Source organism: Rhamphochromis longiceps, linkage group LG8 (genome assembly GCF_057381845.1).
Source record: "Rhamphochromis longiceps isolate RC_006_pf linkage group LG8, R_longiceps_female_GT1.1, whole genome shotgun sequence".
Lineage (NCBI taxonomy): Eukaryota > Metazoa > Chordata > Actinopteri > Cichliformes > Cichlidae > Rhamphochromis > Rhamphochromis longiceps.
Genome location: NC_140564.1, coordinates 13,914,481 through 13,940,490, shown reverse-complemented (window position 1 = coordinate 13,940,490; position 26,010 = coordinate 13,914,481). Strand labels below are relative to the sequence as shown.

Genomic DNA, 26,010 nt, shown 5'->3' with positions numbered 1-26,010 from the left:
TTAACTACTTGCTAAAGGGTTATTTAAAAACCTGAAAGGTACAACTACTCATCTTCTACTGAAAACGTTATACAAAAGTGACGAGTAACATTTAAAATAGCGCTAACAAAGTATTATCAGTTTTATAGCTGTTTTCTACACCTAGCTATCAAGCAAATGTAAGACAGGTTCACATAAAAAATAACTATTCCAGTTAAACTTATACATGTTAAAGCACCAAATGAAAATAATTTTGTCCTGAATGACAATTTAAAGGTATTTATAGACTACTTTTATGAGGTGTAGCCTTTGCTTTACTTTTCTAGATAAAAACCTTTCATTAAAAGTACAAAAGTTGGTCCATAGCATCATACTTTGTAACATTTTGACTTATCAAGGCCTCAAAATCAACATATATCCCATACATATAATTAAATTATGTATAAGTAAAATACATATGACATTTTATTCAGCACCCTACACAGATTTGGTGTTGGAGAGGCAGTCTCCCATTGAGTAAGAGAATGGTACACAGACGGGCTCACACCACAAAGATTCACACAACAGCTCACTATCTCCATCTTTCTTTGCCATTTTCACTGACCTGCTCACTGCAGCAGCGCTAATCAGTGATGCCCAATTGTCAGATCAACACCTCGAAATAAGAAATCACACAGTGGACTTCAATATTTCATCGCTATTTCATAGCTTATGAACTGCAATATTTATCATTCCAGCCCCACATTTTCTAATATGTAATTATACACAGCTTTACACATCAATTACCTTCTTTTATTTAGCTGTTTATCCATTTTTTATTATAGTAAGTTTATTAAATCAATTTCCATTCCTTGTCCTGTCAGTACCTTGTCTCCACACTTCATCCTGTTGTCTATATAGAAAAAAAAAGCTTACTCTGGCAGAGAATGGGGGAAATGCAGACGTCTCTACGAAGTGCTCTTTCATATGTTAGGGTAATAAAAGAAGTAATTAAGCAGACAAAAAAATATATAAAACTGCCTCCCCAAAATGGCACAGTTTTCTCAAGGAATATTTAACTTTTGAGCCTGTCTAATTACAGGACTTTATAGTACTGAGGTATCCGAGGTTGTAACCTACATGATTTACAACCGAGTTGTTATTTTGCAAGTTTTTAAACGCAAAGCTGACTACTAATGATGTAGATTGTCAGCATACTTTAACCTAATGTGTCACTAGTAGTTGAAGCATCAGATTAACACAGTGCTGCCTACAATGGATTGGTGCTTTGCTGCCCCATCTGTTGTTAGCTTGCCCTGCAAATCCAATTATGTTCTTAGTTTCCCCGGTCTAAAAATAGTAGAAAATAAGGGAAAACGCAGAGGGCCACGTCATTAGATGCGAGCACAGGGGAAATTTGTGCTATGGGTTCTTTTTCTTGTGATGAGGAGATGACTGGGGTGTCACGAGCTGCCAGACGGGAGCGCCGGGATGAGGGAGAGGTGGGTGGAACGGCAGCAAGGGATGAATAAGAGGAGGAAGGATTAGGTTCAGAGAAAGGAACTTAAGAAGAATCTCTCCAGATACTGGATGAAATAAGGTAGGCTCCATAATGCGTGGAATGCAGATTTTATCGTTTATAGCCTGAGCAGCGCTCATCCGACAAAGTGTAAAAGTGTGTGTTTGCGTACAGTCACACAGTTTGTCACCAAAAGTCAGCATGTTTTGTACTTTATCCTTTGTGTCAGCTGCTATAGCTACTCACTTTTTATTCTAGAACAGTGCTGGTAAGTTTGCAGAACAGGGAGCGGTTGAGGAAGGCAGAAAACACCCATTTCAATCCCACACACAGTGAGTGAGATACAGCTTATTAATAAGAAAAACAGGAGTATTTTACTGAGCCGCCTTCATTTTTATCTGTTTGTGTGTAAGTGACACAGAGCAACTGAAGTCATTCATCATGTGCTCTGTGTGAAGAGAAAGACTGTGACTTTTGTCATTTATGTCAGCAATGCAGTGACTTACTTTCTCTGCAGGAGTTTTTATTTGGAGCTGTGATTTTTAAATCAACTGATGTACTTTGCCTTATTTGTGTCAACGAATGTGTCTGCATGCCAATAAAACATCTTTAAAAAAGAGGGCTTTTCATTGAAGGCATTTTCAGTGTTGGGTAAAACTACTTTGAAAGCATAGGTTTGATTGATGCATCTGAAAGCAACTTGAGGTTAGTATCTTGCCCGAGAATATTTGGCATGCAAACCCACAACCCTCTGATTAGTGCTCTACCTCCTCAGCCACAGCCACCCCAATGGAGTAAGCTAGTTTGGTTAAGTAAATCTTTGAAGAAATAAACAGAAAAACCGACATTATTTAAAGAAATAAACACGTTAGTTCTACATATATCTGAAAAAGTGCACCATTCACTGCAGAAAGCAAGAATTTCAGTTATGTCATGTATACACTTGAGGACCGACAGCTTGATCCCCAATCACGCCTATACATGATCACTAAGCAACACCCACCCTTGACTTCCAAAAGGTCAAGTGTGAGGCAGTGGCTGCCTGAAAAATACTTTACCTGGGCATGGCTTCGCAGTGGTCAGCAGGGAGAGAACAGCATGCTAAAAAAAAAAGTGCTTAATTTGCAGTAAAGAAGCAATGTACAATAAAAGTCCTGCATCATTTATTTCCTTTTACAGCCCAAACTTATTGGAATCGTGTCTGCAAAGGGCCTTAAGAGCTGCCTAGATGATCGTTTGAAACTCAGCATTGCCTTATCTCGAGAATAGGGATGGAAAATGACAGTGGCGATGAACAATAAACCGTGTTCAGCTCTGAATTTTTTTGACATGACTTGCAGGAAAAATGAAAGGCATTTTCGTTGCATTCCATTAAGCTTCTTCAGTTCTCCAGTTGTTACTGGTATTGTGCATGGTGGATGACTGGGATACCGCCCTGGCTTTAATAGACATGTTGTAAGAAAGGGCCACACTAATTGTTTCCACACAGACGCTTGACCCTAGGTCATCTTGAATTAAATCAAAGCACACGTAACCTGATTAACAGAGCTTGGGTTACTTGGCAATCGATCTTGTCTGCTTTCTGTCACTGTTTTAATGCTGTTCGTGTGTCAGGAAGGTCATGGAATAAACTGTATGCCAAACTTTAGTTCTGTCCAGCCAAAGAACCTGCCACCAGCACAACCTAAAAATAAACTGAATGAATAAATATAGTAAATTAAAGACACCAGCGTGAAAACAATATATAAAGCCTCGACAACTTTCCATGCCTCCGCTTTTATTCCTTTATTATACTGCAGTGGCAACAAAGCAGGAAACCTTATAAGTTATTAATGTTGTGTAAATGTCTTAGGTTGTTAATCTGGTTACATTACAGCTTGTTATATTCCCTGTACTATAATGAAATAGTAACTTAGTTTTCTCCTTCGTCTTGTTATTTGCTACAAAGTTTGTTGACAGGTTTGTTGTTGCTGATGATGATAAGTTTTTTGTAAAAAAAAAAAAAATGTGTATAATCAGTTTTGTGCTTTCCCTTAAATTCTGTCATATACATATGGCGTACTGTTACAATAGCCAAAGTTTCAAATAATGACGTTACAGAATGTACAAGTAATCCCTGTAAGCCATAAACTCAGGCTTCAGACAGCACTAAAGGTTCAAGTTCAGACAGTTTTTTTCTGCTCTGGAGTCTGTGTGATGTCAGTGAGAGATGCTGAGAGCCCCACCCTCCTGACAGGCAGCCAATCAGAAGAAGATGGCCTTTTAGGATGGGCGGTCTTAAAGTGAGAGGAGATAAAAAGACTGAGGGGCTACAGTAATACCCAGCATAAGATGCATTTTTTTCCAACGGTGAGTCATGCAGGGCTGTTCTGATCGAGTCCAAGAACAAAAGCTTTGCCTTTTTTCTGGCTATTAACCGAAAGAAAGCCTTTCTAGCACTTCTTCTAGTAATGCCAATTTTTTCCTTTAAGAAATCCCACTTACTCAAAATGTATTTTATATGATTTTCTAACATTTAGGAACTTTAAAGCCAATGTTAAAGTAAATATAAGCAGGTAAAAATCAAGGATTATTGCATTTTAATGTGTTCAGTTGTGACCCATCCTGCATATCTTCCTGAACTGTATTAAGTATGTATTGTTTAAAATACATATATTAAATTTATAGGATTGGAAATTGATAATAGTGATGAGCAATAAGCCGTGTTTCATGTTCCTGCTCAGTACACCGGATGTTTTCACTTACTGGAAGCTTCTCAAGGTAATTTAGCACTTCAGAAATCCTTTAACCTACGCACATAAGTGCTTTAAATGTGCTGATCACCACGCTTAGCTCAGCAGGCTCTTAGTTAGCACTGATAAAGAAACTGATTCAAAAATACACTTACAACATCTAACGTTTTCTGTTTCCTTATCTTTCATTTAATCTTCAGATGTGCATATCAGTATGATTTGTTAAGAAAATACGCTAAGCACTTGTCACAAGAGCTTTCATTTAAATATAATTCTAATGACACAAAAAAGGAAAAATCAACTTTCAGAAAGCTTCTATGGCATTTGATTGAGTATTTCATCTAAAATGAGTCTATTTCACAAAATGTAGTGTAGATGAACATCTGAACTTTTACGTTGTAACATAAGGAAACAAAGAGCCTTATTCTCTTGCAATAAAATAAAAATTTGGTAATGGGGTGCTTTGGGTTTGTCTCTTTTGCTTGAGTATCCCAGAAGTATGGGTACGTTTGTGACCCTGGCAGAGGTTTTGGAGGCCCGGGGCTCACCGCTGGATGAGGATGAGGTCTGGTGTCTGCTTCTTGCCACCACTGATGCCTTACTCGAAATCTCCAAAAAAGGTAACTTTCCTTCATCACCTTCCCAAATTCACAACTGTTTAAGGACAGGGCTTGATTTAAAACATAGACTGTACAATAAAGATGGATATAGCCACTGTACTCATTAGTGTATGAGGTCCCATTTTGAAACCTTTCACGTTTGCCATGGTGTTTTCGATGTGAAACGGTCGATGTAGATGATTACAAAGTAACCAGGGGACAACTCATAGTCATAGACTAACTATTTGTCAGTTAGGAGGTAAGGCAGCTGTATGCATCCTACTTTTTCTTTCTTTTGATGCTAAGGGAGCTCATAATGTACAAAATGAAAATCATGTTGTAATTATTAGGACCTGAAACTAGCAACCAAGACTGTAAATGCTTCCATACATGAAAGTTTATTGATGTTTTAAACTGAGGGCCCTTTCCCCATGAGCCCAAAGAAGTCACCTTCTCGTTGACCCCCTTTTCAGATCTGAAAGTTACATTTAGTATCTCTGATATTCTTTCTCTAGTCCAAAAGTAATGTTCAATAACAAACACACTGTGGCTGAAAGCATGATCTTATTCAAAGAAATCTCTTTTTATCAAATCTCTCGAGCTGGTGACAAGCTTGTGGTGTGCTCTCCGTTTAGGTTCAGGCAACATGAGCAGCGTGCTGAGCCCAGGCTCAGTGCTGCTCTCAGCCAACGGGAGTCTGGCCTTCAAAAGCTGTGCTCGAAATGAAGACGTGGCCTCCTTCACAGCCCCTGAAGTCCAGCAGGGTCACACCGCCTCCTCGAGGACTGCAGTCGAAAAGGTGTGTTGTTGTTGCTTTGAGGTCTTTTATATTGCAGTGCGTGCTTGTTCCAAAAAACAGATGTTCCACAAGCACAGCTGTGGCCAATTTGCTAAATATGCAGCTGACTAAATTTGGAAAATCTTGCACTGACCAAAAGAAAAACCATAATTGGAAATCATGCATGATACCTCGTAGGATTAAAAAAAATAATCTCTAAATTGTAGATAACAATGAAATCTCAGGTTAACTTATTTAGTAGTCACGTATTTGGTGTGTATCTACTCTTCAGATGGTTGTATACTCACTGGGGATGACTCTTTATTGGTGTGTTGACTATCACCTACCTCACAACCAGGTACTCCTCCTCTTATATCTTCCCGTAATCTCATTCTTCTTTATTCTTAGCACTTGCGTGCCATTCATTTTGCTTTTCTTCTGTATTTTTCTCCACAGCCAGTCCAAATAAGTGCTGAGCTGGAAGGTTTGCTACTGAGCATGTGCGAGGACATGATGTTGAGAAGGACGGACCTGCTAACGGTGCTGGAAACCTGTGAGCTACACCACAAGGCTTCAATGCTTCCTCCTGCAGAGCGTCTTATTAGGCAGCTGGTGGAGGATGTTTACAGAAACTCGGTGAGTAGTGGTTAAGTGTTTAGGTTGAAGCTCCGCCGGTTAGCTGAGATCATGTCTGGTTTTGATTTTTGTGATAACTCTGTTTCCTTGAGTTTGACAATGATTTCTTTACAGGCTGATCACGTCTCTATGGCTGATAATGGATCCCAGCTAACAGACCGCAGTCAAGTGGTCCGGGACAGATTACACAGTAAGAAAGTGCTTCTAATTGTCAAATGTAATGTTTCTGAAAAGTCTTATTAGCTTAAAGCATTAGAAAAACAATAGCACTTTCATGTCTGTATATTAAATGTAAAGCTGCTGCAATCAGCAGGTATAGTTCATTAGTGCTCATTAGTGAAAGTGTAGATCTAGTTGAGGTCCACCTAATAGGGGGAAAGCAGGTCTTTCATCAGTTATCACTTTGTCTGAAGAGGAAAAAAAGAGTTTAATGTTGATTGTCAAAGGTCTGGTCAAAGTACACTACCTAACAATGCTTTACAATAGCATGAGATTGATGTCAGTCCTAACTATAGTGCTGATTGGTGCTGAACCAATACTCCTCTAGTGGCACTGATAGGACAGGTACTCTTCAGATGAGTCATGCTTTATGGTCTGTCCCACTTTTCTCTAACATTTTCCGTGGTACACGAAGGCTGTGTCCCAATTCAGGGTCTGCACGCTTGAAGTACGCATTTTAAGTGCGATTACGTCACCGCCACGCAACGACGGCTGTCCCAATTCGAAGTGTACTTCAAATGCATACTCCAAATGCGCCGTTGATTTCCCCAAATATCAAGCATGGTCCGGTTCACGCTTCGTGGTCCCATATATCCCACAATTCATAGCGTGGCGGTGGGTGTGGATAATTTTGCCGCAAAATATTGCAGGAGGGAGCGGCCGAAGAGTGAACTGTTAAAAGTAAGTACTGAATAGGATGTCACTTATTTATGTGCAAATGTTTAATAACATTAAAACATTGCTGTTGGCCACATGTCGGCAAAGTTATGTAACATTAGTGACTTTCAGTGTTAACTTGGTTTTAAAGCCTCTACAAATATATATATCATAATAATCGGACAATACATATAATATTGTCCATATTATATTTACATTACCACAGTGAGATGATTTTAGTCTCATGACCAACATTAGCTAATTGTTATTTACTAACTAATCTTGAAATGACTGTTCAGTACAGGAATGAAGCCCAACAATCATGTTTTACAGTCACGTGGTCTCAGCCTCAGATACTCAACTAATCAAAGTGATGTCATGACAAAAATGAATGACCAACAAAACATTTTTTCTCCTTCATTTCTGTCACACAAAGCTGTATGAAACATTTCTTGCGGTTAGTATCATGGTTGCTAGGCAACCTGAACAGCGCGACGAAGGGTAGACCGTCCCATTTCACAAGCCTCTCACTTCCGCACTTCTTGTACTTATAGTACTCGTGCAGACCCTGAATTGGGACACAGCCTAAGAGTTTTGTCATTTCTCACTGATTTGTGTCATTCTACGTTCTTTCAGCTTGCTAACTGTCAAGTGCCAGCGTCCCAATTTTGACTCCTGACTGTGTGCACTGCTCTGCTTGCTGAGTTAACTTATGCTAAATATTAAATTAAACAAAAGAGAGAAAGTTATGTTGTTCCTTCGGGGCCCCCTGAAGGAAATCCCCTTTCCTACTGTCCTAGAGACACATAACTGTGTTAAGTAACTCCCAAGCAACAGTATAAATTTACTTGAGTCATTTGTGTTATTTCAGCAGAATACTGTGGCTGGTTAACTCAATGGCTTTTCAGTAAATCAGTTTAGCATTTTAGAGTAAGTAAGGTTTATTTATATAGTGCTTTTTAAGAGCAGAATTCACAAAGTGCTTTACAGTACAGAAGTAAGTATACACCAAATTAAAATAGTATAAAGAGATAAAAATAAATAAGAGCAAGCCTGCACAGGTGGGTCACAAGTTTCTTGAGTAAAACACAGTCTAACCTTTACATAACCTCCATCCATGCATCCATTCTCTTCTGCTGGTCCTTGTGAGGATCGCGGGTGCAGTTTTTCACTGAAACAACACAAAGGACTCAACTAAAGAAAACCTAATTTGTTCAGTAAATCTAACTACATTATTCTTTAAAACCAACAAAAGTTGATATTTTTTTAAAGTATAGATAAAGTATAGATTTTGATATAAAATGTGTTCATTAATGAGCCACAGAAGTCTCATCATCCGTGGACAGAGCTTGTCCCTGCTTCCAGGCTAAGCTAATATGCTAAGCTAACTACATGTTAGACATCAGTGGTATCAGTCTTTATCCTGCAAGAAAGCTAAGAAGCATATTTTAAAAATAATATTCAGCTTTTATGTGACATACATGTTTATTTTTCAGGGAGCTCTTTTAGTAACTCGACATGGTCGCTGAAGAAGAAGATGTCCGGAACATTCTCGGGGGTATCTTATTCAGCTAATGCCACAGGGTATGAAATGTGTTTTACACATCTTATAACAGCATTCTGCCACATTTTAAATCCTATTTTGTTTGCGTCACGGGTGGGCATGTTCAGTGAAATGTATTTGCTTAAATAAGGTGTGGTAAAATAACTAAAAAAGACATAGAAACCATACAGAGTTGTCAAATCCCAAAGGAGTGTTTAACAAAGCTAGTTCCATCAAAATGTTACTCCTGTGTGCACAAGCTATCATCTCATGAGTGACGGATCTCACCTGCCATCAGACTGAGAATGGAAATCTAATTTTCCCCAGGATTCCCTTGGGAGGCCGGCAAATAGAGAGGTACGGCAGCTGGCAGCAGCTGAACCGCAGCCCCGGTAGTCCTTATATGGATGGTAATCGAAATGCCAACTCAAGATCCCTCACACAGTTTGACTCCTCAATGAGTCTGAATGATAAGAAAGTAAAGGTGAGTGCATTTGTGACATTATATTATAGTATAGTATAATGTTTCCCAAAATAATTGTGATAATGTATGTAATTTGTGAATCATCTATATATTTAGTTATTACTACAACACATTGAGAAATATGGTCTTTTTAAATGGATTTCAGACTTAAACAGGTTTTGATTGTTAGATTGATCAGAATCAGAAACATAACTGACCTTAAAGAAGCACCCAAGATAAACAAGGTCCTTTCAAAGCTGACAGTGAAGGGTTCACCAGTCTGTGAAAGACAAAGTAGGCAAAATTCTCAACAATGAGAACATTTTTCAGTTTTAGCTATAATGTTTGTTTCTTTTGTTCACTGATTGCCAAGACTCAAGAAAACAGTCTTCAAAAGTAAAAAAATTAAAATAATATGGGATATTCTGTTAGCATAGGTTAGAGAAGGAACAAGGGTTACAGGGATAAGGATTTGGAGCAACATATGCCGCCATCCAGACTTTTTTCCCTTAACAAATTGAGTAGGACACCACTTCCTGTGTGTATCACAATCACACAGTAAAATTGTCAGTTTCACAACCCTCCAGTGGCGTATCTACAAGGTACCATAGTTCCCCCATGTCCCAGCTACTTTAATAAAGTTTAAATTTAATACATTTGTATTTATACTTGTATTTTGTATTTGTTGTGCCACTTTCTGCTTTTACGTTTTCATTACAAATGTCATGCTTTGTACCCTTTACCTTAAAGTGTACTTATTATTTTACAGCTGAATTACATTATTATAGATAAACCACAAAACCAAATACAAATAATAAGAATGATGAACACGTAGAACATTAAAGAGATATACAAGCAACAATGGATTAATACTTATGATCCAGTAATATGTATATGTTTCTGAAAAGTGCCATTCTATGTAATGAGTATTCTTACTTAAGGACACTATATTTTCCTCTCCATTTTCCTGTGTTGCAGGACATGGGTCCTGAGTTTATTAGAGTGCTGGATGAGCCGCTGGTTGTCTTGGAACTTCCTGGATCCATTGTGGTGAGTACAGTCCTGATATTTTAGGAGATTTTCTTTCAAGGACACACAATACTAGAATACTGCTAAATGTGTTTACTCAAGTACAGTTTTGATGTGCTTTCCTCAGTTGCATTGGTCTCTGGTTGAATGGAATATTAATCAGTTTAGTTTCAAAATATCCATTATAGAATTCTGAAGAGTAATATTTTGCAAAGTGAATATTTTGTCTATTCATCTAAAAAATTATATCTTTCATAATCTATTTTGTTCATCTACAACCAAAATTGACCCGTCAATCCTCTTAGATTAATTAGACAGATAAAAATCTGATATTCTCAAACTTCTATTTTTGCAGTCAAAGAAAGGGAAATCTCCTACCACTCAAAGAGAGCTGAGTGTTGTAATGCCGAATGGCCAGAGCATCCTTGTCAGGTGCGAGGTGAAATCCAGAGGAGGAGACGTCTTTGACATGATTGTGGCTCACTTCAACCTTGTGGAGCATTTCTACTTCGGCCTTGCTTACATTGATGGTAAACGTTTTTGTGTGGTGCTGGTATGCTGTAACTGATACGTTATCAAGTCACTAAAGTTTCTTTCTTTTCTCTCTTCTCTGGTCAGATAATGAGTTTTTCTTTGTGGACAACGACACCAAGATTTCTAAAGTTGCTCCAGATAGCTGGAAAAAAGTGCCTACTGCCACCTTTGTCCTTTTCTTCAGGGTCAAATTCTTCATCAACGACATTTCTCGTCTTTTGTATGTTGTTTTTCCCCCTGTTCGATTATTGCCAACAGCCCTAGTTTGAGGGAGAAACCTTTGAGTGTGTGTGATCTTCTCCATCAGGCACAAACAGACCCGACACCAGTATTACCTCCAGCTTAGGAGAGATCTTTTGGAGGACAGGCTGTCCTGTCATGAGGAGACTGCTCTGTACCTAGGAGGTCTGGCCATGCAGACGGAGTATGGAGACTCCATGCCTGAGGTTCTGTACCTGAAGCTAAACTATAGTTAGAATGTAGTTATATGCCGTCACTATAGTTAGTTAGTAACTCATATATAGATTGGATCAAGCTGGAATCCAGGTAGAGTGCTTCTATAGATCCTGCTTATCCATCATACCCTTAGTTTGGGGTGAATATTTTGATTATTATTGTTTAGCTTATGATCCTGATGATGTCATTATCCTTTAATTCTGTTCAGAAATTATTTGAATAGCATTAACATAAGTCTGTTATCTGGTGTTCTTTGCAGGTATATGGTAGGGGCTACTACCGCCCTGATGAGTATGTCTCCAAGAGCGTGTTGGAGAAATGTGCCTTGCCTTACATTCAGGGGGAGCTGTTGCGACTTCACACCAACAATGCTCAAATGCTCACCGACGAATCAGAACTTGAATTTCTCAAGGTATCAAACCTGTCTTTATTGTGACAATATTTAAATAATGATGCAGTGTGTTTTACTGTATCTTCATAGCTGTGACCACTGTTAGTCTCACAGAAATGGTGGTTACCGCTTTGTGTTTTCTTAGGTGTGTCAACAATTGCCTGAGTACGGCGTTTCGTTCCACCGTGTGACACGAGAGAAAAAGCCTTCAGACGGAGAGATTATTCTTGGGGTTTGTGCCAAAGGTGTTATTGTCTATGAGGTGAAAGATGGCAGCAGATCCACTGCTCAGACTTTCTATTGGAGGGACACAGCAACCATCTCGTCTTATGTGAGTGAAGTAATGGTTTCGCCATTGGTTGGTAGTGACCATAAACTCTGTGTAAAGGATGGAGCTGTTGTTTGCTAAGCTATTCTTAAGTCTCAATAAGTTCTGGCTATCACCGTATTAGGTCTTTGAAACCATACTCTTTCATGGTAGCTGCTTGTCCATCACAAAGTTGGCCGGACCTTAAGCTCAACCTGTTGAGTTATCCTTCTGGATAGTAATGGAATTCAAAAAGTACTTTCATAATACTTCAAACTAGTTATTAAGACCGTAAACCTAGCGGGAAAATATTTACTGAGAGCATGAATCAAAGGAGCTTAGGGCCATTTGCCCATAGACTTCCACACAACCAGACATCTCTTTGCAGCCAGAGTAGTTGCCTTCTGCTGATTAGGAATGAGACTTGGAACCTTCCTCCATGTTTTATACAGTCTATGGGAGTGACACACGGTTTCCTTTCATGGTCTAGAAAATTTTCCTTCATTTTTCCGCAGAAGCATAAATTTGTAGTAGAGTGCCGGGGCAGCAAGAAGAAGCACACGTTCATCACGGAGAGGTCGAAGATAGCCAAATACCTTTGTAACCTTTGTTCAGCGCAACACAAGTTTAACAATGAGATGAACTCCCGTCAGCTAAGCCACAGCCTGGTGTCAGGTTAGTTATTTCAGTGTTACTCTGTCTCAGTGAAGAAATACACCAAGAAACTAACAAAAACACAACCATAAAGTCTACTCTGCTGTCCAAATACTAAAGATGACTTCTGCCTCTTTGTTCTCCAGAGGACAATATTGTGCAGTACGCAGCAGTGTGCCGTGCTCAGAGCAGCCAGCTTAAGTCTTTCTCATGTTCTGAGACCCCTCAGGATGACAGCGGTCTGACCACGCCTCAGAATGAGTCCATGACCAAGCTGTATGATGATGTCACAGCCAAGATCGAGGCCCGCATAAAACAGCAGCGCCTCAACGAGCAAAGGTACTTTGTTTTCCAGCGGTTTTTACAAGCATAACGCTGTTTCCCGCACTGAACATTCAATTTACAGATGAACCAAATCATTATGACCACTTAAGGAACACTGATCGTGTTGTAGCATCTAATATATACGGATATATTAGATGATAAGTGAACAGTTGGTTCTTGTAGGAAATGTGTTGGATGCAGCAGAAATGGGCAGGTGTTAAGAGCTGAGTAACTTTGACAAGAACCAACTGGTTGCTGCCAGCCACCTGGGTTGGATCATCTCTGAAACAGCAAGGCTTGTGGTGAGTACTTACAGGCAGCGACACCTAAGGCAGGGACAAACGTCCAACTGGAGAGAGCATGCTGGGGGATGTGCTGGAAGAATGCTGATCCAAGTCACGCCTTACAGGACTTAAAGGATCTGCTGCTGTCGTGTTGATGCCTAATGCTACAGAACTGCTTCAGAAACCCATGCTTTGGTTTGTGAGAGCTGCGCTGGTAGTGCAACGTGACTACCAACTAGTGGTGGTCGTAATGTTTTGGGTCATCAGCTTTTTATCTCATAACTGTAGCAACGACAGAGGAGCAATTGGCTTTTATGGCCCATACTTTCGTGAGAATGTCAGTGATTCTCCTGCAGTTATGTAATCCTTATCTAGATTATTATTTTTATAAAAGTGTACTAGACAGGTGAATAGAAGAGGAAAGATATTAAAGCTTTCATGAAGTTACCACGGGTAATTTTTTTGTGCTTTGTGTTTCTTATTTAATGCTTGCTCTAGCAGTCAGCGCAGCAGCAGTGTTATGCTCTCACCATCGTGCTCTCAGAGGAGTGGATCTGAAGCCCCTTGTGGTTCGCCAGCAGCCCAAGGTACACTATATAACCAAATACACTTTCAGCCACTTTAACCGACATATGACAGGTGGTTTACACCAAGTACTCTTATGATAGAGCAGCATCTTAAAAATGTTTAATTCTGGTTGGTTGCCTTGTGATTCAATGCTCCATCATCAAGTCATTGAAACACAGCTGCTTTTCCCACATGTTAACTCCACTGTTAAACTATATTTTTTTGTAGAAACTCCAACTAAACTGGGGACACCATCTGAGAGAGAAGTTATATGTGTTTCCTTAAAGAAAGACCCAAAGCTTGGCCTAGGTAAGCTAAACTCACTTTGTATATATAAAATGCTGTTTTCAAAACCAGCTGGACATAACTAATACATGTTAGATACAATCACTGTGCCATTTCTGCTACATATTAGTACTATTCTGTATAAATATGTGTGATGGTGTCACGGTCCGGGGCAGCGGCCGTGTGGAGAGCGGAAGGAGGACTCAAAACGCAGCACTTATTCAGGTGTGAGGGTGATTTATTGATAATATCCAATATAAAGTGGGGATGGTAAAACAGAACTAAGGATGAACTAACTGGGAGAAACTACACAAAGAAATAGCAAACCTGAGCATGAAGGGAGAACAGCAGGGAGAGCACGCAGGGGATTACACCAGGTATGAACACAGACGACGTGACGAGGAGCAGAGGAAATCACACACTATAAGTACACGAAGAGACACTGGGAAATCACACACAAGTGGGGGAAACAGCTGGACCTGATTAACCTGACGAGACAGGGGAACACTAACACCAGGGACCAACAGAGGGAGCACAAACCCAGAACCCAGTGTCTAAAATCCCAAACACAAACCATCCCAAAACAGCCATGAATAATAATGAAAGTAATAACAATAAAGAACATAAACATAAAGTCACTGAGTCATGGTCGCAGGACCATGACAGATGGTTCCTCTGGAATATGTTCAACCCAACAAACTCTCTGTTCATCTGGTTTATGTTTTTACAGGTATAGTAATAGTTGGCGAGGACACAGTAGGGCGTTATGATTTGGGCATCTTTGTAGCCTCTATTGTGCCTGGTGGACCTGCTGATAAAGATGGACGCATCAGAGCTGGTATGGACTCATGTGGATATTTTACTTAAAGTTAAGTAACACCACATAAAACACTTAGAAAGAAGGAAAACGGATTCCAATATATTATGCTGACTGTTTCATCCAGCATCGTCTTTTATTGTAAGAAAAATGATGCAGAGAATATGTAGCATGTAAGAAGAAAGGAGGACAAAGATGGCACTTGAGGTGTCTATGGGGTGTTTGAGGTCACATGTAGTCTGTACATGTACTGTCACTGGACACTAGCACCATTTAATTTCACCATGACCTTTGCCTACAGGTGGCCGTCTGATCTCTCTGAACCACATCAGCCTGGAAGGTGTTACCTTCAGCGAGGCAGCAGAGGTCATGCAAAACAGCCCAGAGGAGGTGCAGCTTATTATCTCACAGCCGAAAGGTGCTTTGTGTGCATGTGTGTATGGATGTATGTGTGTGTGTGGTTACTGTATGTGTGTAATAATACTTGAGTACTTGTGACCTTTGACCACTTTTATGTGTAATATTGAGGATTCAGCTGGTTTTTATTTTTTTCTACCTTTTAGCCTGCTAGCAACATTTCAGCTTTTTGTTGATTCCACCTTCCAGCCTCCATTGTCACTATAAAAAGCTTGAAACCGCAGTCTCCATTTTGACTTAATGCTGAGAGTGTTAATATGTGTTAGCATTTCATTCTTTCTGCTTTGCCTTACATTTAAAGTCCTAAAAAAAAGAAACATAAAACAGGATTACGTAAATGGCTTGTATACTTTAAGATTTTAAGATTCAGATCAATGTAAATGAATAATTTTATTACATGTTCTTATTTAAAACCAGCAATATTTTTTCAAGCAGATTCTGTTTAACTTTGTTTAAAAAATAAGTATTTATAATGGGAAACTGCCCACTGTTGCTCTGTCCAAGAGTTTCAAGAAGATTTGATGACAGATTGCAAGACTAGCAAGTACCCAACAGACTTATTTTGTTACTAGTCAGGTTTCAGTTCATGTGCTAGCTTGTATAGACCTAGCTATCAAAAAGAGACTACAGAAGCACTCAATACAGGGGGCTCCGATTACCACTGGGATCACTGTTCACTCCCGACTTCTTCTCGAGCTCTTCTCTCAGCCTTCTTCCTGATTTTGCTATCGCTCAGTATAGCTACATTTACCACGACAGCCATCTTCCTCTGCTTGTCCACCACTAGCATGGCAGGTTGGTTAGCCATCACCGGTTTGTCTGTCTGTACCTGGAAGTCTCACAGGATCTTAGCTCGGTCATTCTTGACTACCCATTTTGACCTCGGGACTTCCAGGTCACACATGGCACACATGTTATGTGTACTATGCCAGTCACTTGGTATGGCGTTCCATGTATGCCCTACCTGCATCTTGCACCCTGCTGATATGTGCTGGATTGTCTTTAGGGCATGTGGGGCATTACACAGCCCACACCTGGGGTCTTGCCTGGTGTGGTAGATCTCAGCCTCTATGGATCTTGTGCCGAGATTTTGTTCCTGTGCTGTAGGGCTGTGCGATATGACCAAAATCTCATATCCTGATATAAGATATCTATTGTCCCGATAATGATATAAATCACAAAAATTTTACATTTTCTGTAAATTCTGTGAATCTCGGGCAGCTCGACTTGCGTGAGGTGTTTCCAGCTGGGCGTCAATTCTGCTTAGCGTTTATTAAAGGGTTAGGGTCAGGGTCCGTTGATCGGCGGACAGAGGTGGTTTCTCGCAGCTTAAGTACAGTTTTTTGTTTTACGGCGGTTTCTCCCGAAGTCACAAAAGTATGACATCACAACATTCTGACTGGTCACTTGCAATGCTGATCCTGGAACAACATTTACTATGTTAATCTGGGAACAACACCAACACGACGATATCAGATCGTGCGCCATTATTAGTGCTGCCATTTAGTTCCTGATGAAGGCTCTCATGGTCCTGTTGATCTTGTATAGTTAGGCATTCCAGCATCCATGTGTGGGGTATTGACTCAAAGGCTTTCTTGTAGTCAATCCAGGCGGTGGTCTTACAGTCTTGAGCGACTGCTTGGTCTACCAGTAGCTGATGTTTTGCCCCTCTGGTATTCCTGCCAATTCCTTTCTGTGTCCCGCTCATTTATTGAACCATGTGCCTGTTCATCATAGCTGCTAAGATGCCTGACAGGAGCTTCTATGTGGTAATGAGGCCGATTATTGGCTGCTAGTTGGATGGGTCTGTTGTCTTCTGGAGGTCCTTGGAGATCAGGACTGTCCGGCCTCAACTTAGCCATTCCGGGTGTCTCTCATCTACAAGCAGCTGGTTCATTTGTGCTGCCAGATGCTCACGGAGTGCAGTCAGCCTTTTTCAGCCAGTAGGCATGAATTATATCAGGGCCTAGTGATGTAATTCTTCACACTGGGACCATTTCTTGGATATATGCCACTGTGATGGTCACTGGACCCTTTTCAGGAAGGTTGACATGGTCTGCTCTTTGGTCCAATAGCCACTGAGCATTGTTGTTATGGGTTGCGTCCTTCTCCCATATGCTCTCTAGCAACTAGCTAGCTTAGATAAATTTTAAAAACCCTACTTTTTTTAAACCCTTCTTTTTTCACTTATAGTAGGGTTTAAAAAGTTTTTGCACTACCACCATCTTTGCTGTTGCAAAATTATCCTGTACATTTTCATTTACGATTCTTTGAATACTGTTTCTCTTTCTTACAGTGTCGCTGCCATTATCCACAGTTCCCATCAGTCCCAGCAGTAATAATTGTCGTTCTCCTGGGTTGAGAAAATATATATCCCAGACAACACTAATGACAGATGGACGATCGAGAGATGATAGCCTCGATGAGATTGTGTCAGTCATGATGACGCCAAAGACCAGCAAGAAACTACACTTCCCCCCTGAAGTTCGAGTTCTCAGTACACAGGTAACATCCAAGCAGTTTAGGGATTTAAACTGTGATAATTCTGCACAATTAATTGCTAAATATCTCTTTAACAACCTTCTTTAAGCATACTTCAGGTGAGGTAAGGATGAAGCTTGAACTTTGTGTTGTTAATGTCTGTGTTATGTTCAGGATAGCTGTTCTCTGTCATCATCTATGAACTGCGTGAAGCCGGAAGAGATCAGCATGGAGCTCAGGAAGATATCAGGAAATCTGGGCATTAGCATATCTGTAAGTTTGTGACATGAATGAATATAGAATGAACAGATTGGGCAGGGTATTGCCCATTTTTAAGATGTGGACTACAAAGTGAGATTTTGAAAATAGCTTTTTTGGTATTAGCGTTCAATAGCCTGTACGCATCTAACTAACGTGTTAAGAAGAATAATTCGATTAAAAACATTAGGCTTGACAGTCATGGAGGACAATTAGTACAGCAGCTCATCTCCAGCAGTAGACTGCAGCCAATCTTATTAACATCTATGGTCTGACAGGATTAGAGAGAGTTACCTTTCTTGACCTGATCTGCACTGGAAAAGTAAGCAATACGACACTGTAAAGTACTTTGTAGTTAAAGCTCCTTAAATGTTCTTCAATAAAAACACGCAGAATGGACGATTTAGGAAAATAACTAGGATACAACCAGTTGACAGTCAGCTGAGTTGAGTTCTCCATTGCAAAGAGACTGACCCAGATTGACTGGAATATGCTGAGAATCTATCACAGAGGTTGCTCTCCTATTTTATTCAAAATAAACTTTTTAAGCAACTTTATTATCAGTATATCACAGTATAATTATCAATATATCTATGTTGTCATCAAGTTAAACTAAGGTCTTCTGTTAATGATGGTTTAGGGTGGCATCAACACTAACCTTCCTAATGGAGGAATCTACATCAAGAGCCTTGTTCCAGGAGGGGCTGCTGAGAGAGATGGACGTTTGCATATAGGTATTACACTCTTTTGTTCTTTGGCTCTCGGAAGAGGTGGACACATCTTTCTCCCTCTCCCTCTCTTATCTTCCCTGCTGCTGCTTCTATGTGTTTGTCTAGTCTCGTCTAACTCTAACCCTCAAAGAGTTTCCCAGTCTTGTTCTCTAAAACCTAAAGAATTATGGATTTGATCAACTGCTCCTGTAATGGAATTGACACCCTGCTAGGCTTGGGAGAGCCCGATTGTCCTGCGGAGACGTTTGCTGCCGGATACTCGATGGTCGGTTGCGTCGTGTGTCTGGCGACACTCTCGACGGAGGACAATGAACGACATCTACCAATTTGGAACCACGATAACAGAGTTCGAGCTGATTGGAGCTGGCTTATCGAAGAACAAGAAGCGGCTACAGCTGTTCAAAATCCTATGAGGCTGGCAGACATGATAGACGATAGCAGGGCTTTGAGTACTCAGACTGTGTTTTGAACGCAATATGGATAAGATCTTGGAGAAGAACAATGGGAATTGAGATAATTGGTGACCAGTGATGGACATTAGACCAACTGTAAAAATTGGATGCAGTTGTTCGCACTAAACCCAAACATTCATCATCTTCACTCATGCGGCCCCCCTGGCGCCAGCTGAAGTCCTGCCAAGGTTGAAGCCGACTGGAACAACAAATTCTTCCCATGATAACAGGATTGTTGTCAGAACTCTTTGTCCCTCCTTCAAGGCCACCTGGGTCCACTGGAGACTGTTAACTTTCGCTTAACCGGGCGTGGTGACACTTTCTCTCAGCTGAACACGGGATACACACATGCACACACACGAAACATGTACACTGATACTGACACGCCCTCACTATCACCCTCCCTCCCCCGAATCCAACGCCTCCTGCTTACCTCCCATCCGATGTGGACAACGGATCAGCTGGAGGCGCAATCGAAGATTGCAGCGCTCCCAGATCAGCTGTACACACTGGAATACTCTCCTATGTTGCTTGTCTGTGTTTTATTGTGTTATGGTGTGTTGATATCTGTGCATTCCTGGATTATCCTTTTGTGTTACACATTTCGATGTTTTTTCCCCCTTGCTACCTAGCCTGACCTGTCTCCCCAATGTGATGTTTGTGTATTGTATGTACGGTCGGCAAGGTCTGTCATCTCGGTTGTGAGCAACTGCAACTGACAAATAAAGGCTATCTCATCTCTCATCTCTTACACTCTGTGTTAAATCAAGCAATGCTAAAACCTAATGGTTTAATCAAATAAATTTAAAAAAACCAACAACCCAAAAGCAAATAACACGGAGGCACAAAGGAGTCAAAACTACAATATCACACATTTGTAATTGTAAAAGGAAGAAGTGTTATAGTAAGAGTTAACTGTTTCTTAACTCTTTCATTTTCAGGTGACAGACTGTTGGAGATCGACGGCACTAACTTCCAGGGCTTCACCTACCAGCAGGCTGTGGAGTGCTTGAGTAAAACTGGGGAGGTAAATTCATGAAATGCGACTACAAGGGACCAAGGATTACCAGTGTCTGCATTTGATGGTGACTTATGATTTAGCCATACTAATGATGTGGATTTGTGGATGTCAATGTGAGAAACAACTACTGCATGATGAACTATCCAAAATTATAGAATCAGATTTGTGTGCTCAGACTCAGAAAAACTCCTGAAAATCATTTGCCTTCATATTAGATACAGTTTGTATCTTTATTGGATCTCAAGCGATCTAAAGTAAGGTCTAAAATAATCTCTCACTAAAGTGCCGGTGCTGCACTCTGTCTATTGCTGCTGTCCATGGTGCCAACTATAATACCCTGACAGTATAAAGATGGATTTAGTTCACTTCCATGATTCTGGATTTGAGTTCTACGTCCTGTGGTCATTGTGTCTCCAAAGACACTTAAAGATGAGATATGAGCGAGCACAGCGTCCAGACTGAGCCACATTAGTAGAAATCCAACATGAATTCCATTTCAGTCCAGCTGCAAATGGATTTATCCTGTCAGTTTTCGGTCTCATCTTTTTGCTTCATATCAAACTGAATTCTGTTCCACCGTGGCCATCCATTTACATTTTTCCTTTTGTTACTCTCATATCTCCTTCTCCCCCCCTTTTTTTTAACCAAATCCCAATCTTGTCCTGTCTTCTTCTATCATAGGTAGTGTCCTTGGTTGTGGAGAGGGAGTTGGTCAACCTACCCAGGGTCTCTCTTATTGCTGACACCAGCAGCACTGTATCCAATCCGAGCCTGAGTTCATCTACCAGCCAGCTAAGACTCAACAGCTCCTCATCTGTGAGCACTACTTTAAACACGATATCTGATCGGCCCAACGAGTACAGCTTTGTTACTGATGGTACGACACCTCAGCTCAGGTTTAGAAATTAATACATTAATACAAAATTAATACAAAATGCTTAATGGCAAGCACATCAATGAGATGTTTCATGTAGTTAGTCAGGAGGGATTTTGGACCACTATCTTTACAAAAACTGTTACACAAAAAGGTGTAGTGGGGAAAACAGGAGACATCACTCTGACTTGACTGAAGAGCAAACAATACAGATTCAGACTGGCCTATCACATAATCCTTCCAGAGAGGAAAAAAAGGAAAAAGGAATAGGTGAATAAGTGAACTTTTAGGAGTTGGTGTAACATATTCGTAAGCATTTAAGCAACATGAATTAACAGAGACGTTATTGAATGAAGGCATTTACTACACACTCTTCTATCTTCCTTCTTCTTCTCCTTTGCCCTTCCAATGCTTCACCTTATCATTATCCCATTACTGGCCCTATCCTCGACCTCAAAGACAACACCAAGGAAGTGACTCTGATCAAGAATGAGAGTGGGCTGGGCTTCAGCTTCTTGATGTGTGAGCTGGACCCGCCCACCCGAGATTTTGGGAGCCTCGTCTGGATAAAGCAGCTTTTCCCGGGTCAGCCTGCTCAGCAGAGCGGCAGAATCCAGGAGGGAGATGTCCTGCTGGCCATCAATGGCCAGTCGCTCAAGGAGCTGTCCTATCCAGTATGTGGAGATGCTAAATTAAAGTAGGCAGTGCAAATGCAAATTCATCCTTGGGGCTGTAGATTTTGTGGTAGATGTTCATTGAGATTTACTTGAGAATCTTTTTGAGTAACTGGGTCATGATTACTGGAAAGAGACATCACTGCTGAGTTTTTCAAATGTACTTTTTTGGTGCTTTGAGCAGCACAAGGCAAGTACAATTTAGTTCTGTTATATTCAAGAGCGGGCTGACATTTTTACAGCTGATATCTACAAAAGTGGACAGCTCACACCAAAACAATCTGTAGGATAAACAGCACTGCAGGCAAGAGGGAAGATTTGTTAATTTGGTGTGAACCGTCCATTTAAGCTTAATCATCTGTGTTTGCTAATTTTGTTAGTGGGCTTTGATTTTCTTCCATTCAAATCAGATATAGCCTTACGATACGATGGATTTTATATGTATGAATGCTACTGAACTTGGTTTATATGCAGTATATACGATGATTAAAATCTCAAAAATATCTGCATGCATTTTTGTTTGTTATCAACTATTTATCCTGCAGAAGGTGCTAAAGCTTTTCAAAACTTCTCCACCTGAAGTCCAGCTGACCCTCTGTCGTCCTCCACCAGGTAAATACGCACTCTGACACACACACACATACACGTTTCTACATGCACCGACTTCACCCACTTGTCTGCCTGTTTACCAGGGATTCTTCCTACAATTGATCAGTTCGCTGGCTCATGAGTGACCTCATCGTCTTGCTTCGCCAGCATCATCTGAAGCAACCGTGTGCTTTAGAACAAAGCAAGGAGTGGGGACGGAGACTGTAGGGAGAACGGCCGATAAAGCTGTTTTGATCAGTTGACAGGAACATTAAGCTGATCTCATAAATGGACTCCAACACTGTAGAAAGGTCAGGAATGTTCCACAGGGTCAGCTGATGTGACTTGACAGCAACACTGTGATAAAAAGCCTGTGGGAGTTTTGTCATATGTGATTACACGGTCACTTTTTATCACTGTCAGAAAGACACTGGAAAGTCTATTTAATGGTGTTTGATAGTCCACAGGGATAAACACTGCTCTTACATAACTAACATTGTAATTTGGCATAATGTTGCTAACACTAACATCTTACATAACGTGCCATGACATGAAGGAATGTAACTTTTATTAGATTAAGAGGCTGTGCTTCTAACTAATAATGAAAGTTTATCTTTGTTTTTCAAAGAAATAAAGACGGGATAGAAGAGCAGAGAGGCTGGAGACACAGTATGGCTATGTCTGCACAGAATATCTGATGTATAGGTGAGTGTCTGGATAATGAGAAATAATAATGTTATTGATGTAGATTGTGTTTTGGAATGGATAAGGCAGACTAACACTGACCTTTAAAAAGCCCCACACTCAACCCTATTAAAAGTTTTAGACTATGCTTAAAAGCTTGGTTGGTGCCAGAAAACCAACCAATTTAAATAAGAAGATCGACCAAAACCCTCCAAAACTGTACCAGAAGCTTGCTAGGGGCTATCACGCGTCATCATAATTCTCCTGCCAATACCCCACTGTGAGATCTATCAACTCCCACTGATCTTAAAGTGTTTGTTCATATCTTATCCACAAGGTGGAAGCATTGTGCTACATGTAACAACACTGTCTGTGCCTTGCACCAGAGATCACTAGTACTGAGTCTTGTGTTATGACTTAGTTCATAATGGTTATGGTTTGTTTTATTTTTCTCCACAGCAAACATTTTGGTGACATCAAAACAAGAAGATGACTGGAGCAAACCTCTTGAAGTAACATGTAACAAGTATCATTCAGAGGGACGTAACCGTCATCAGGCATTTCTGTGATCCACTAACTGCTTCTTTTTTTAATTTGAGTGAAATTTTGAGAAATGCAAACCTTCATTTTCTCACAAAAACAAAAGCCATTAAACTAAGTATGACCTGAATACGGATGATCTGCTCCCAAACACCCATTTAGTATATGAACAAACTGGGCAGCACACACAAACACACACACTTCCCTGAGTGAGGAACCAGCAAAGGCCCCTCATAAATAAGGGTTCCTGTATTTTCAGTGAAACCCAGTAGTGCATCTGGATCCCATCAGAGCTTGTGTTCTCTTTGCAAATGATCCCAAATGTTTCTAATTATGCCAGTGGAATCGGCACGAGGATGTTTGAGCATGCATGCGTATGTTTCTGCGTGCGTGTAATCACCCTAGCAGACGTGTACGCCCATACACTGGCCTCTGTTTATTCATGAACTGAGTAACGGAGATGGACAGCGTGGTTTGACCTCTGCAGCCTCTGCTAAGGTCACTGCTCGTGGTGATGACGGATCAGTGAAAGATGGGCTGGAGATGGATTTGTGCGGCCTTTCAGATGTTTTCTAACCCTTGTCTTGTGGTGTACTAATAATAAAAAAATCCTCCACATACGTTTTCCATACATTTGGATTTTGTGCATGACTCTACACAGAAGGGAACATTTCTTTAAGTCGCACTTTGTTGGATTTGAAAAACAAAAGGTAACAACCATTAATGAGTGACTTTCCCAGTTTTCACAGTAAAAGCATTACCAGAGTTGCTGTTTCTGGAAGCAGGTGTTCCAAGTTAATAAAGTAACCCCCCTTTGTTAGATTTTCTTTAGGAATAGTTTCTTAGAATGCCCATAATAAAAAGCGACAGCTGAATGACCAAGTGACAACCTCCAAAGGTGGAAAACAAAAACAAAGCCAACATCTTAAACCAATTTTGGTCATATAGGTAATATCCACATTCATGTGACATCGTATCTATCCTGCTCTCCTTGTGTGTGTACGCTACACAATTCAGCAGTAGCCTAACTCCACTCGAAATAACGCGCGAAGTCAGGATGTAGTGTCCAACTCCTTTTAATTAGTGAGTATTTCCTCATGGAGTAAAACTGAAATACAAATAACATAGCTAAAATTAACCTAGCATCATTAGCACAACAAAATTAGATTCCAATACACATCCATTAGCGTTAGCACACAGCTACTAAAGTATTCATCTACAGCAAATATTTCCACAAAATATACATAAAATACAATCCTACAATTCAATACAAATGAAACTTACAGACGGTGGTGTCGATGGCACAAACAAAAGGCAGATGTCACTGGATCAAATTTCCCCACATGTGATCCGCTAGGAACTAAACAAACATGGCTGACATCCTGTCACTTTCTGAAACTGGTTTTCAAAATAAAACGAATTTCAAAATAAAATTAGCTCATTGCAAAGAGCGCCTATATTGCAATAAATTAAGAGCGGAACACTCCCCGTCTGGTATCTGTTAAGATGCCATATATCAATATTCAAACCACAACATAACCTTTTCAGTCCTGGGGCCTGTTCTTCGTACCGCGCTAAGTGAGTTAGCTGGATGAGATTGTTGACGATTTCGCGTGATCCTGGATCGTTCGGTTCCCCGAAGCCCATCCGGGACTTGCTGTCATAGCAACAGAGCCGTAAGCGTAAACCTGCTGGGGAGCAGGTTTACTTTATGTAAACAGGATTAGATCGCGGCCACGCAGGTATGTCCGCGTCATTCATACGAAAGCAACAGCGATATTCCACCACTGTTTCACCATAAATAAATAACATCAATGTAACTAAAGATAATGCAGCACTTGATCCTTTTATTGATTTCACACAGATACATACAGGTCATTCCCTAAAAAAGGGAAATGTACTATTAACATTCTATTACATGTATGTGATTATTACAGATGTAATTCATATTTCAGAGTAGTAATTGTAAATTACTTCGTGTAATCAAGATGAGAGACCACGGCTATAAAAGCGAAGGTGGATTTGGGAAGTCTGTCGCAGTCATATCCTGTCCGTTTACGCGAGCAACCCATTGCGGAAGGTGCAAGATTGATAAGGAGAGTCCTCAGAATTCAGCGTATATTGCGGGACAGACAGGATCCTTTAGCTCAGCGCGACAGTGTGCTCATAGAGAGATATCGATTTCCCCGTGAGGGTATTATTCACTTAACCAACTTGTTGACGAGGGGGTGCAGGACCACCACCTGTCTTTTTTTTTGCTCTGCCCTTTTCTTGGTTGCTGTTATGAACAAACAAACAGAGTATTCCAGGGTCTCTTTCCAAGAGACGACAAGCAATATAAGTGATAAATATTACCATTCTGTAGAATATTCTTATATTTCACTTTTACTTGTTCCCATGTTCTAGTGGGTCCTGTTGTGGCTCTAATGTGAAAGGGGATATAATATAACATATTATAATATAATATAATGTAATATAATATTGGATAATATGGTGTGATATGATAAATCTACCCTACCGCCTACTGGTGTTGGCCAG

General features: G+C 40.4%; 1 protein-coding gene and 1 long non-coding RNA gene across 3 annotated transcripts; one reads left to right on the top strand and one right to left on the bottom strand.

The window, feature by feature from the left end:
• Positions 1–35: 35 nt before the first annotated feature.
• Positions 36–22,559, top strand: frmpd2 (FERM and PDZ domain containing 2). 2 transcript variants are annotated; one of them, XM_085415870.1, is made up of 28 exons: positions 36–4,237; positions 4,697–4,829; positions 5,444–5,607; positions 5,879–5,944; positions 6,043–6,222; positions 6,337–6,412; positions 8,595–8,682; positions 8,969–9,125; positions 10,083–10,154; positions 10,489–10,663; positions 10,752–10,887; positions 10,975–11,113; positions 11,383–11,535; positions 11,660–11,845; positions 12,337–12,496; positions 12,622–12,814; positions 13,582–13,670; positions 13,879–13,959; positions 14,666–14,773; positions 15,054–15,170; positions 17,466–17,674; positions 17,825–17,923; positions 18,549–18,642; positions 20,033–20,118; positions 20,794–20,989; positions 21,446–21,660; positions 22,206–22,272; positions 22,353–22,559. In XM_085415870.1, exons 1-28 carry the CDS (start codon positions 4,166–4,168, stop codon positions 22,388–22,390), a joined length of 3,549 nt encoding a protein of 1,182 aa, XP_085271996.1. In that variant the 5' UTR covers positions 36–4,165; the 3' UTR covers positions 22,391–22,559. The 2 variants fall into 2 exon arrangements, with proteins under 2 accessions (XP_085271996.1, XP_085271995.1); XM_085415869.1 differs by lacking the exon at positions 36–4,237 and having other exon boundaries at positions 4,266–4,829.
• Positions 7,975–25,989, bottom strand: LOC146663223 (uncharacterized). Its single transcript, XR_014913010.1, has 4 exons — positions 24,757–25,989; positions 9,323–9,384; positions 8,930–9,104; positions 7,975–8,269 (listed from the first exon to the last, which is right to left on the bottom strand). It is a non-coding gene; the product is annotated as an uncharacterized LOC146663223 (long non-coding RNA).
• Between the last annotated feature and the right edge of the window lie 21 nt (positions 25,990–26,010).

What these genes read in the sequence shown, in the direction of transcription:
- frmpd2 (XM_085415870.1), top strand. Translation starts at nt 4,166, where the DNA reads ATGAGCAATAAGCCGTGTTTCATGTTCCTGCTCAGTACACCGGATGTT. An exon ending in AACGACATTTCTCGTCTTTT is followed by an intron (nt 10,888 to 10,974) that starts GTATGTTGTTTT and finishes CTTCTCCATCAG; the next exon opens with GCACAAACAGACCCGACACC. An exon ending in TATTATCTCACAGCCGAAAG is followed by an intron (nt 15,171 to 17,465) that starts GTGCTTTGTGTG and finishes TCTTTCTTACAG; the next exon opens with TGTCGCTGCCATTATCCACA.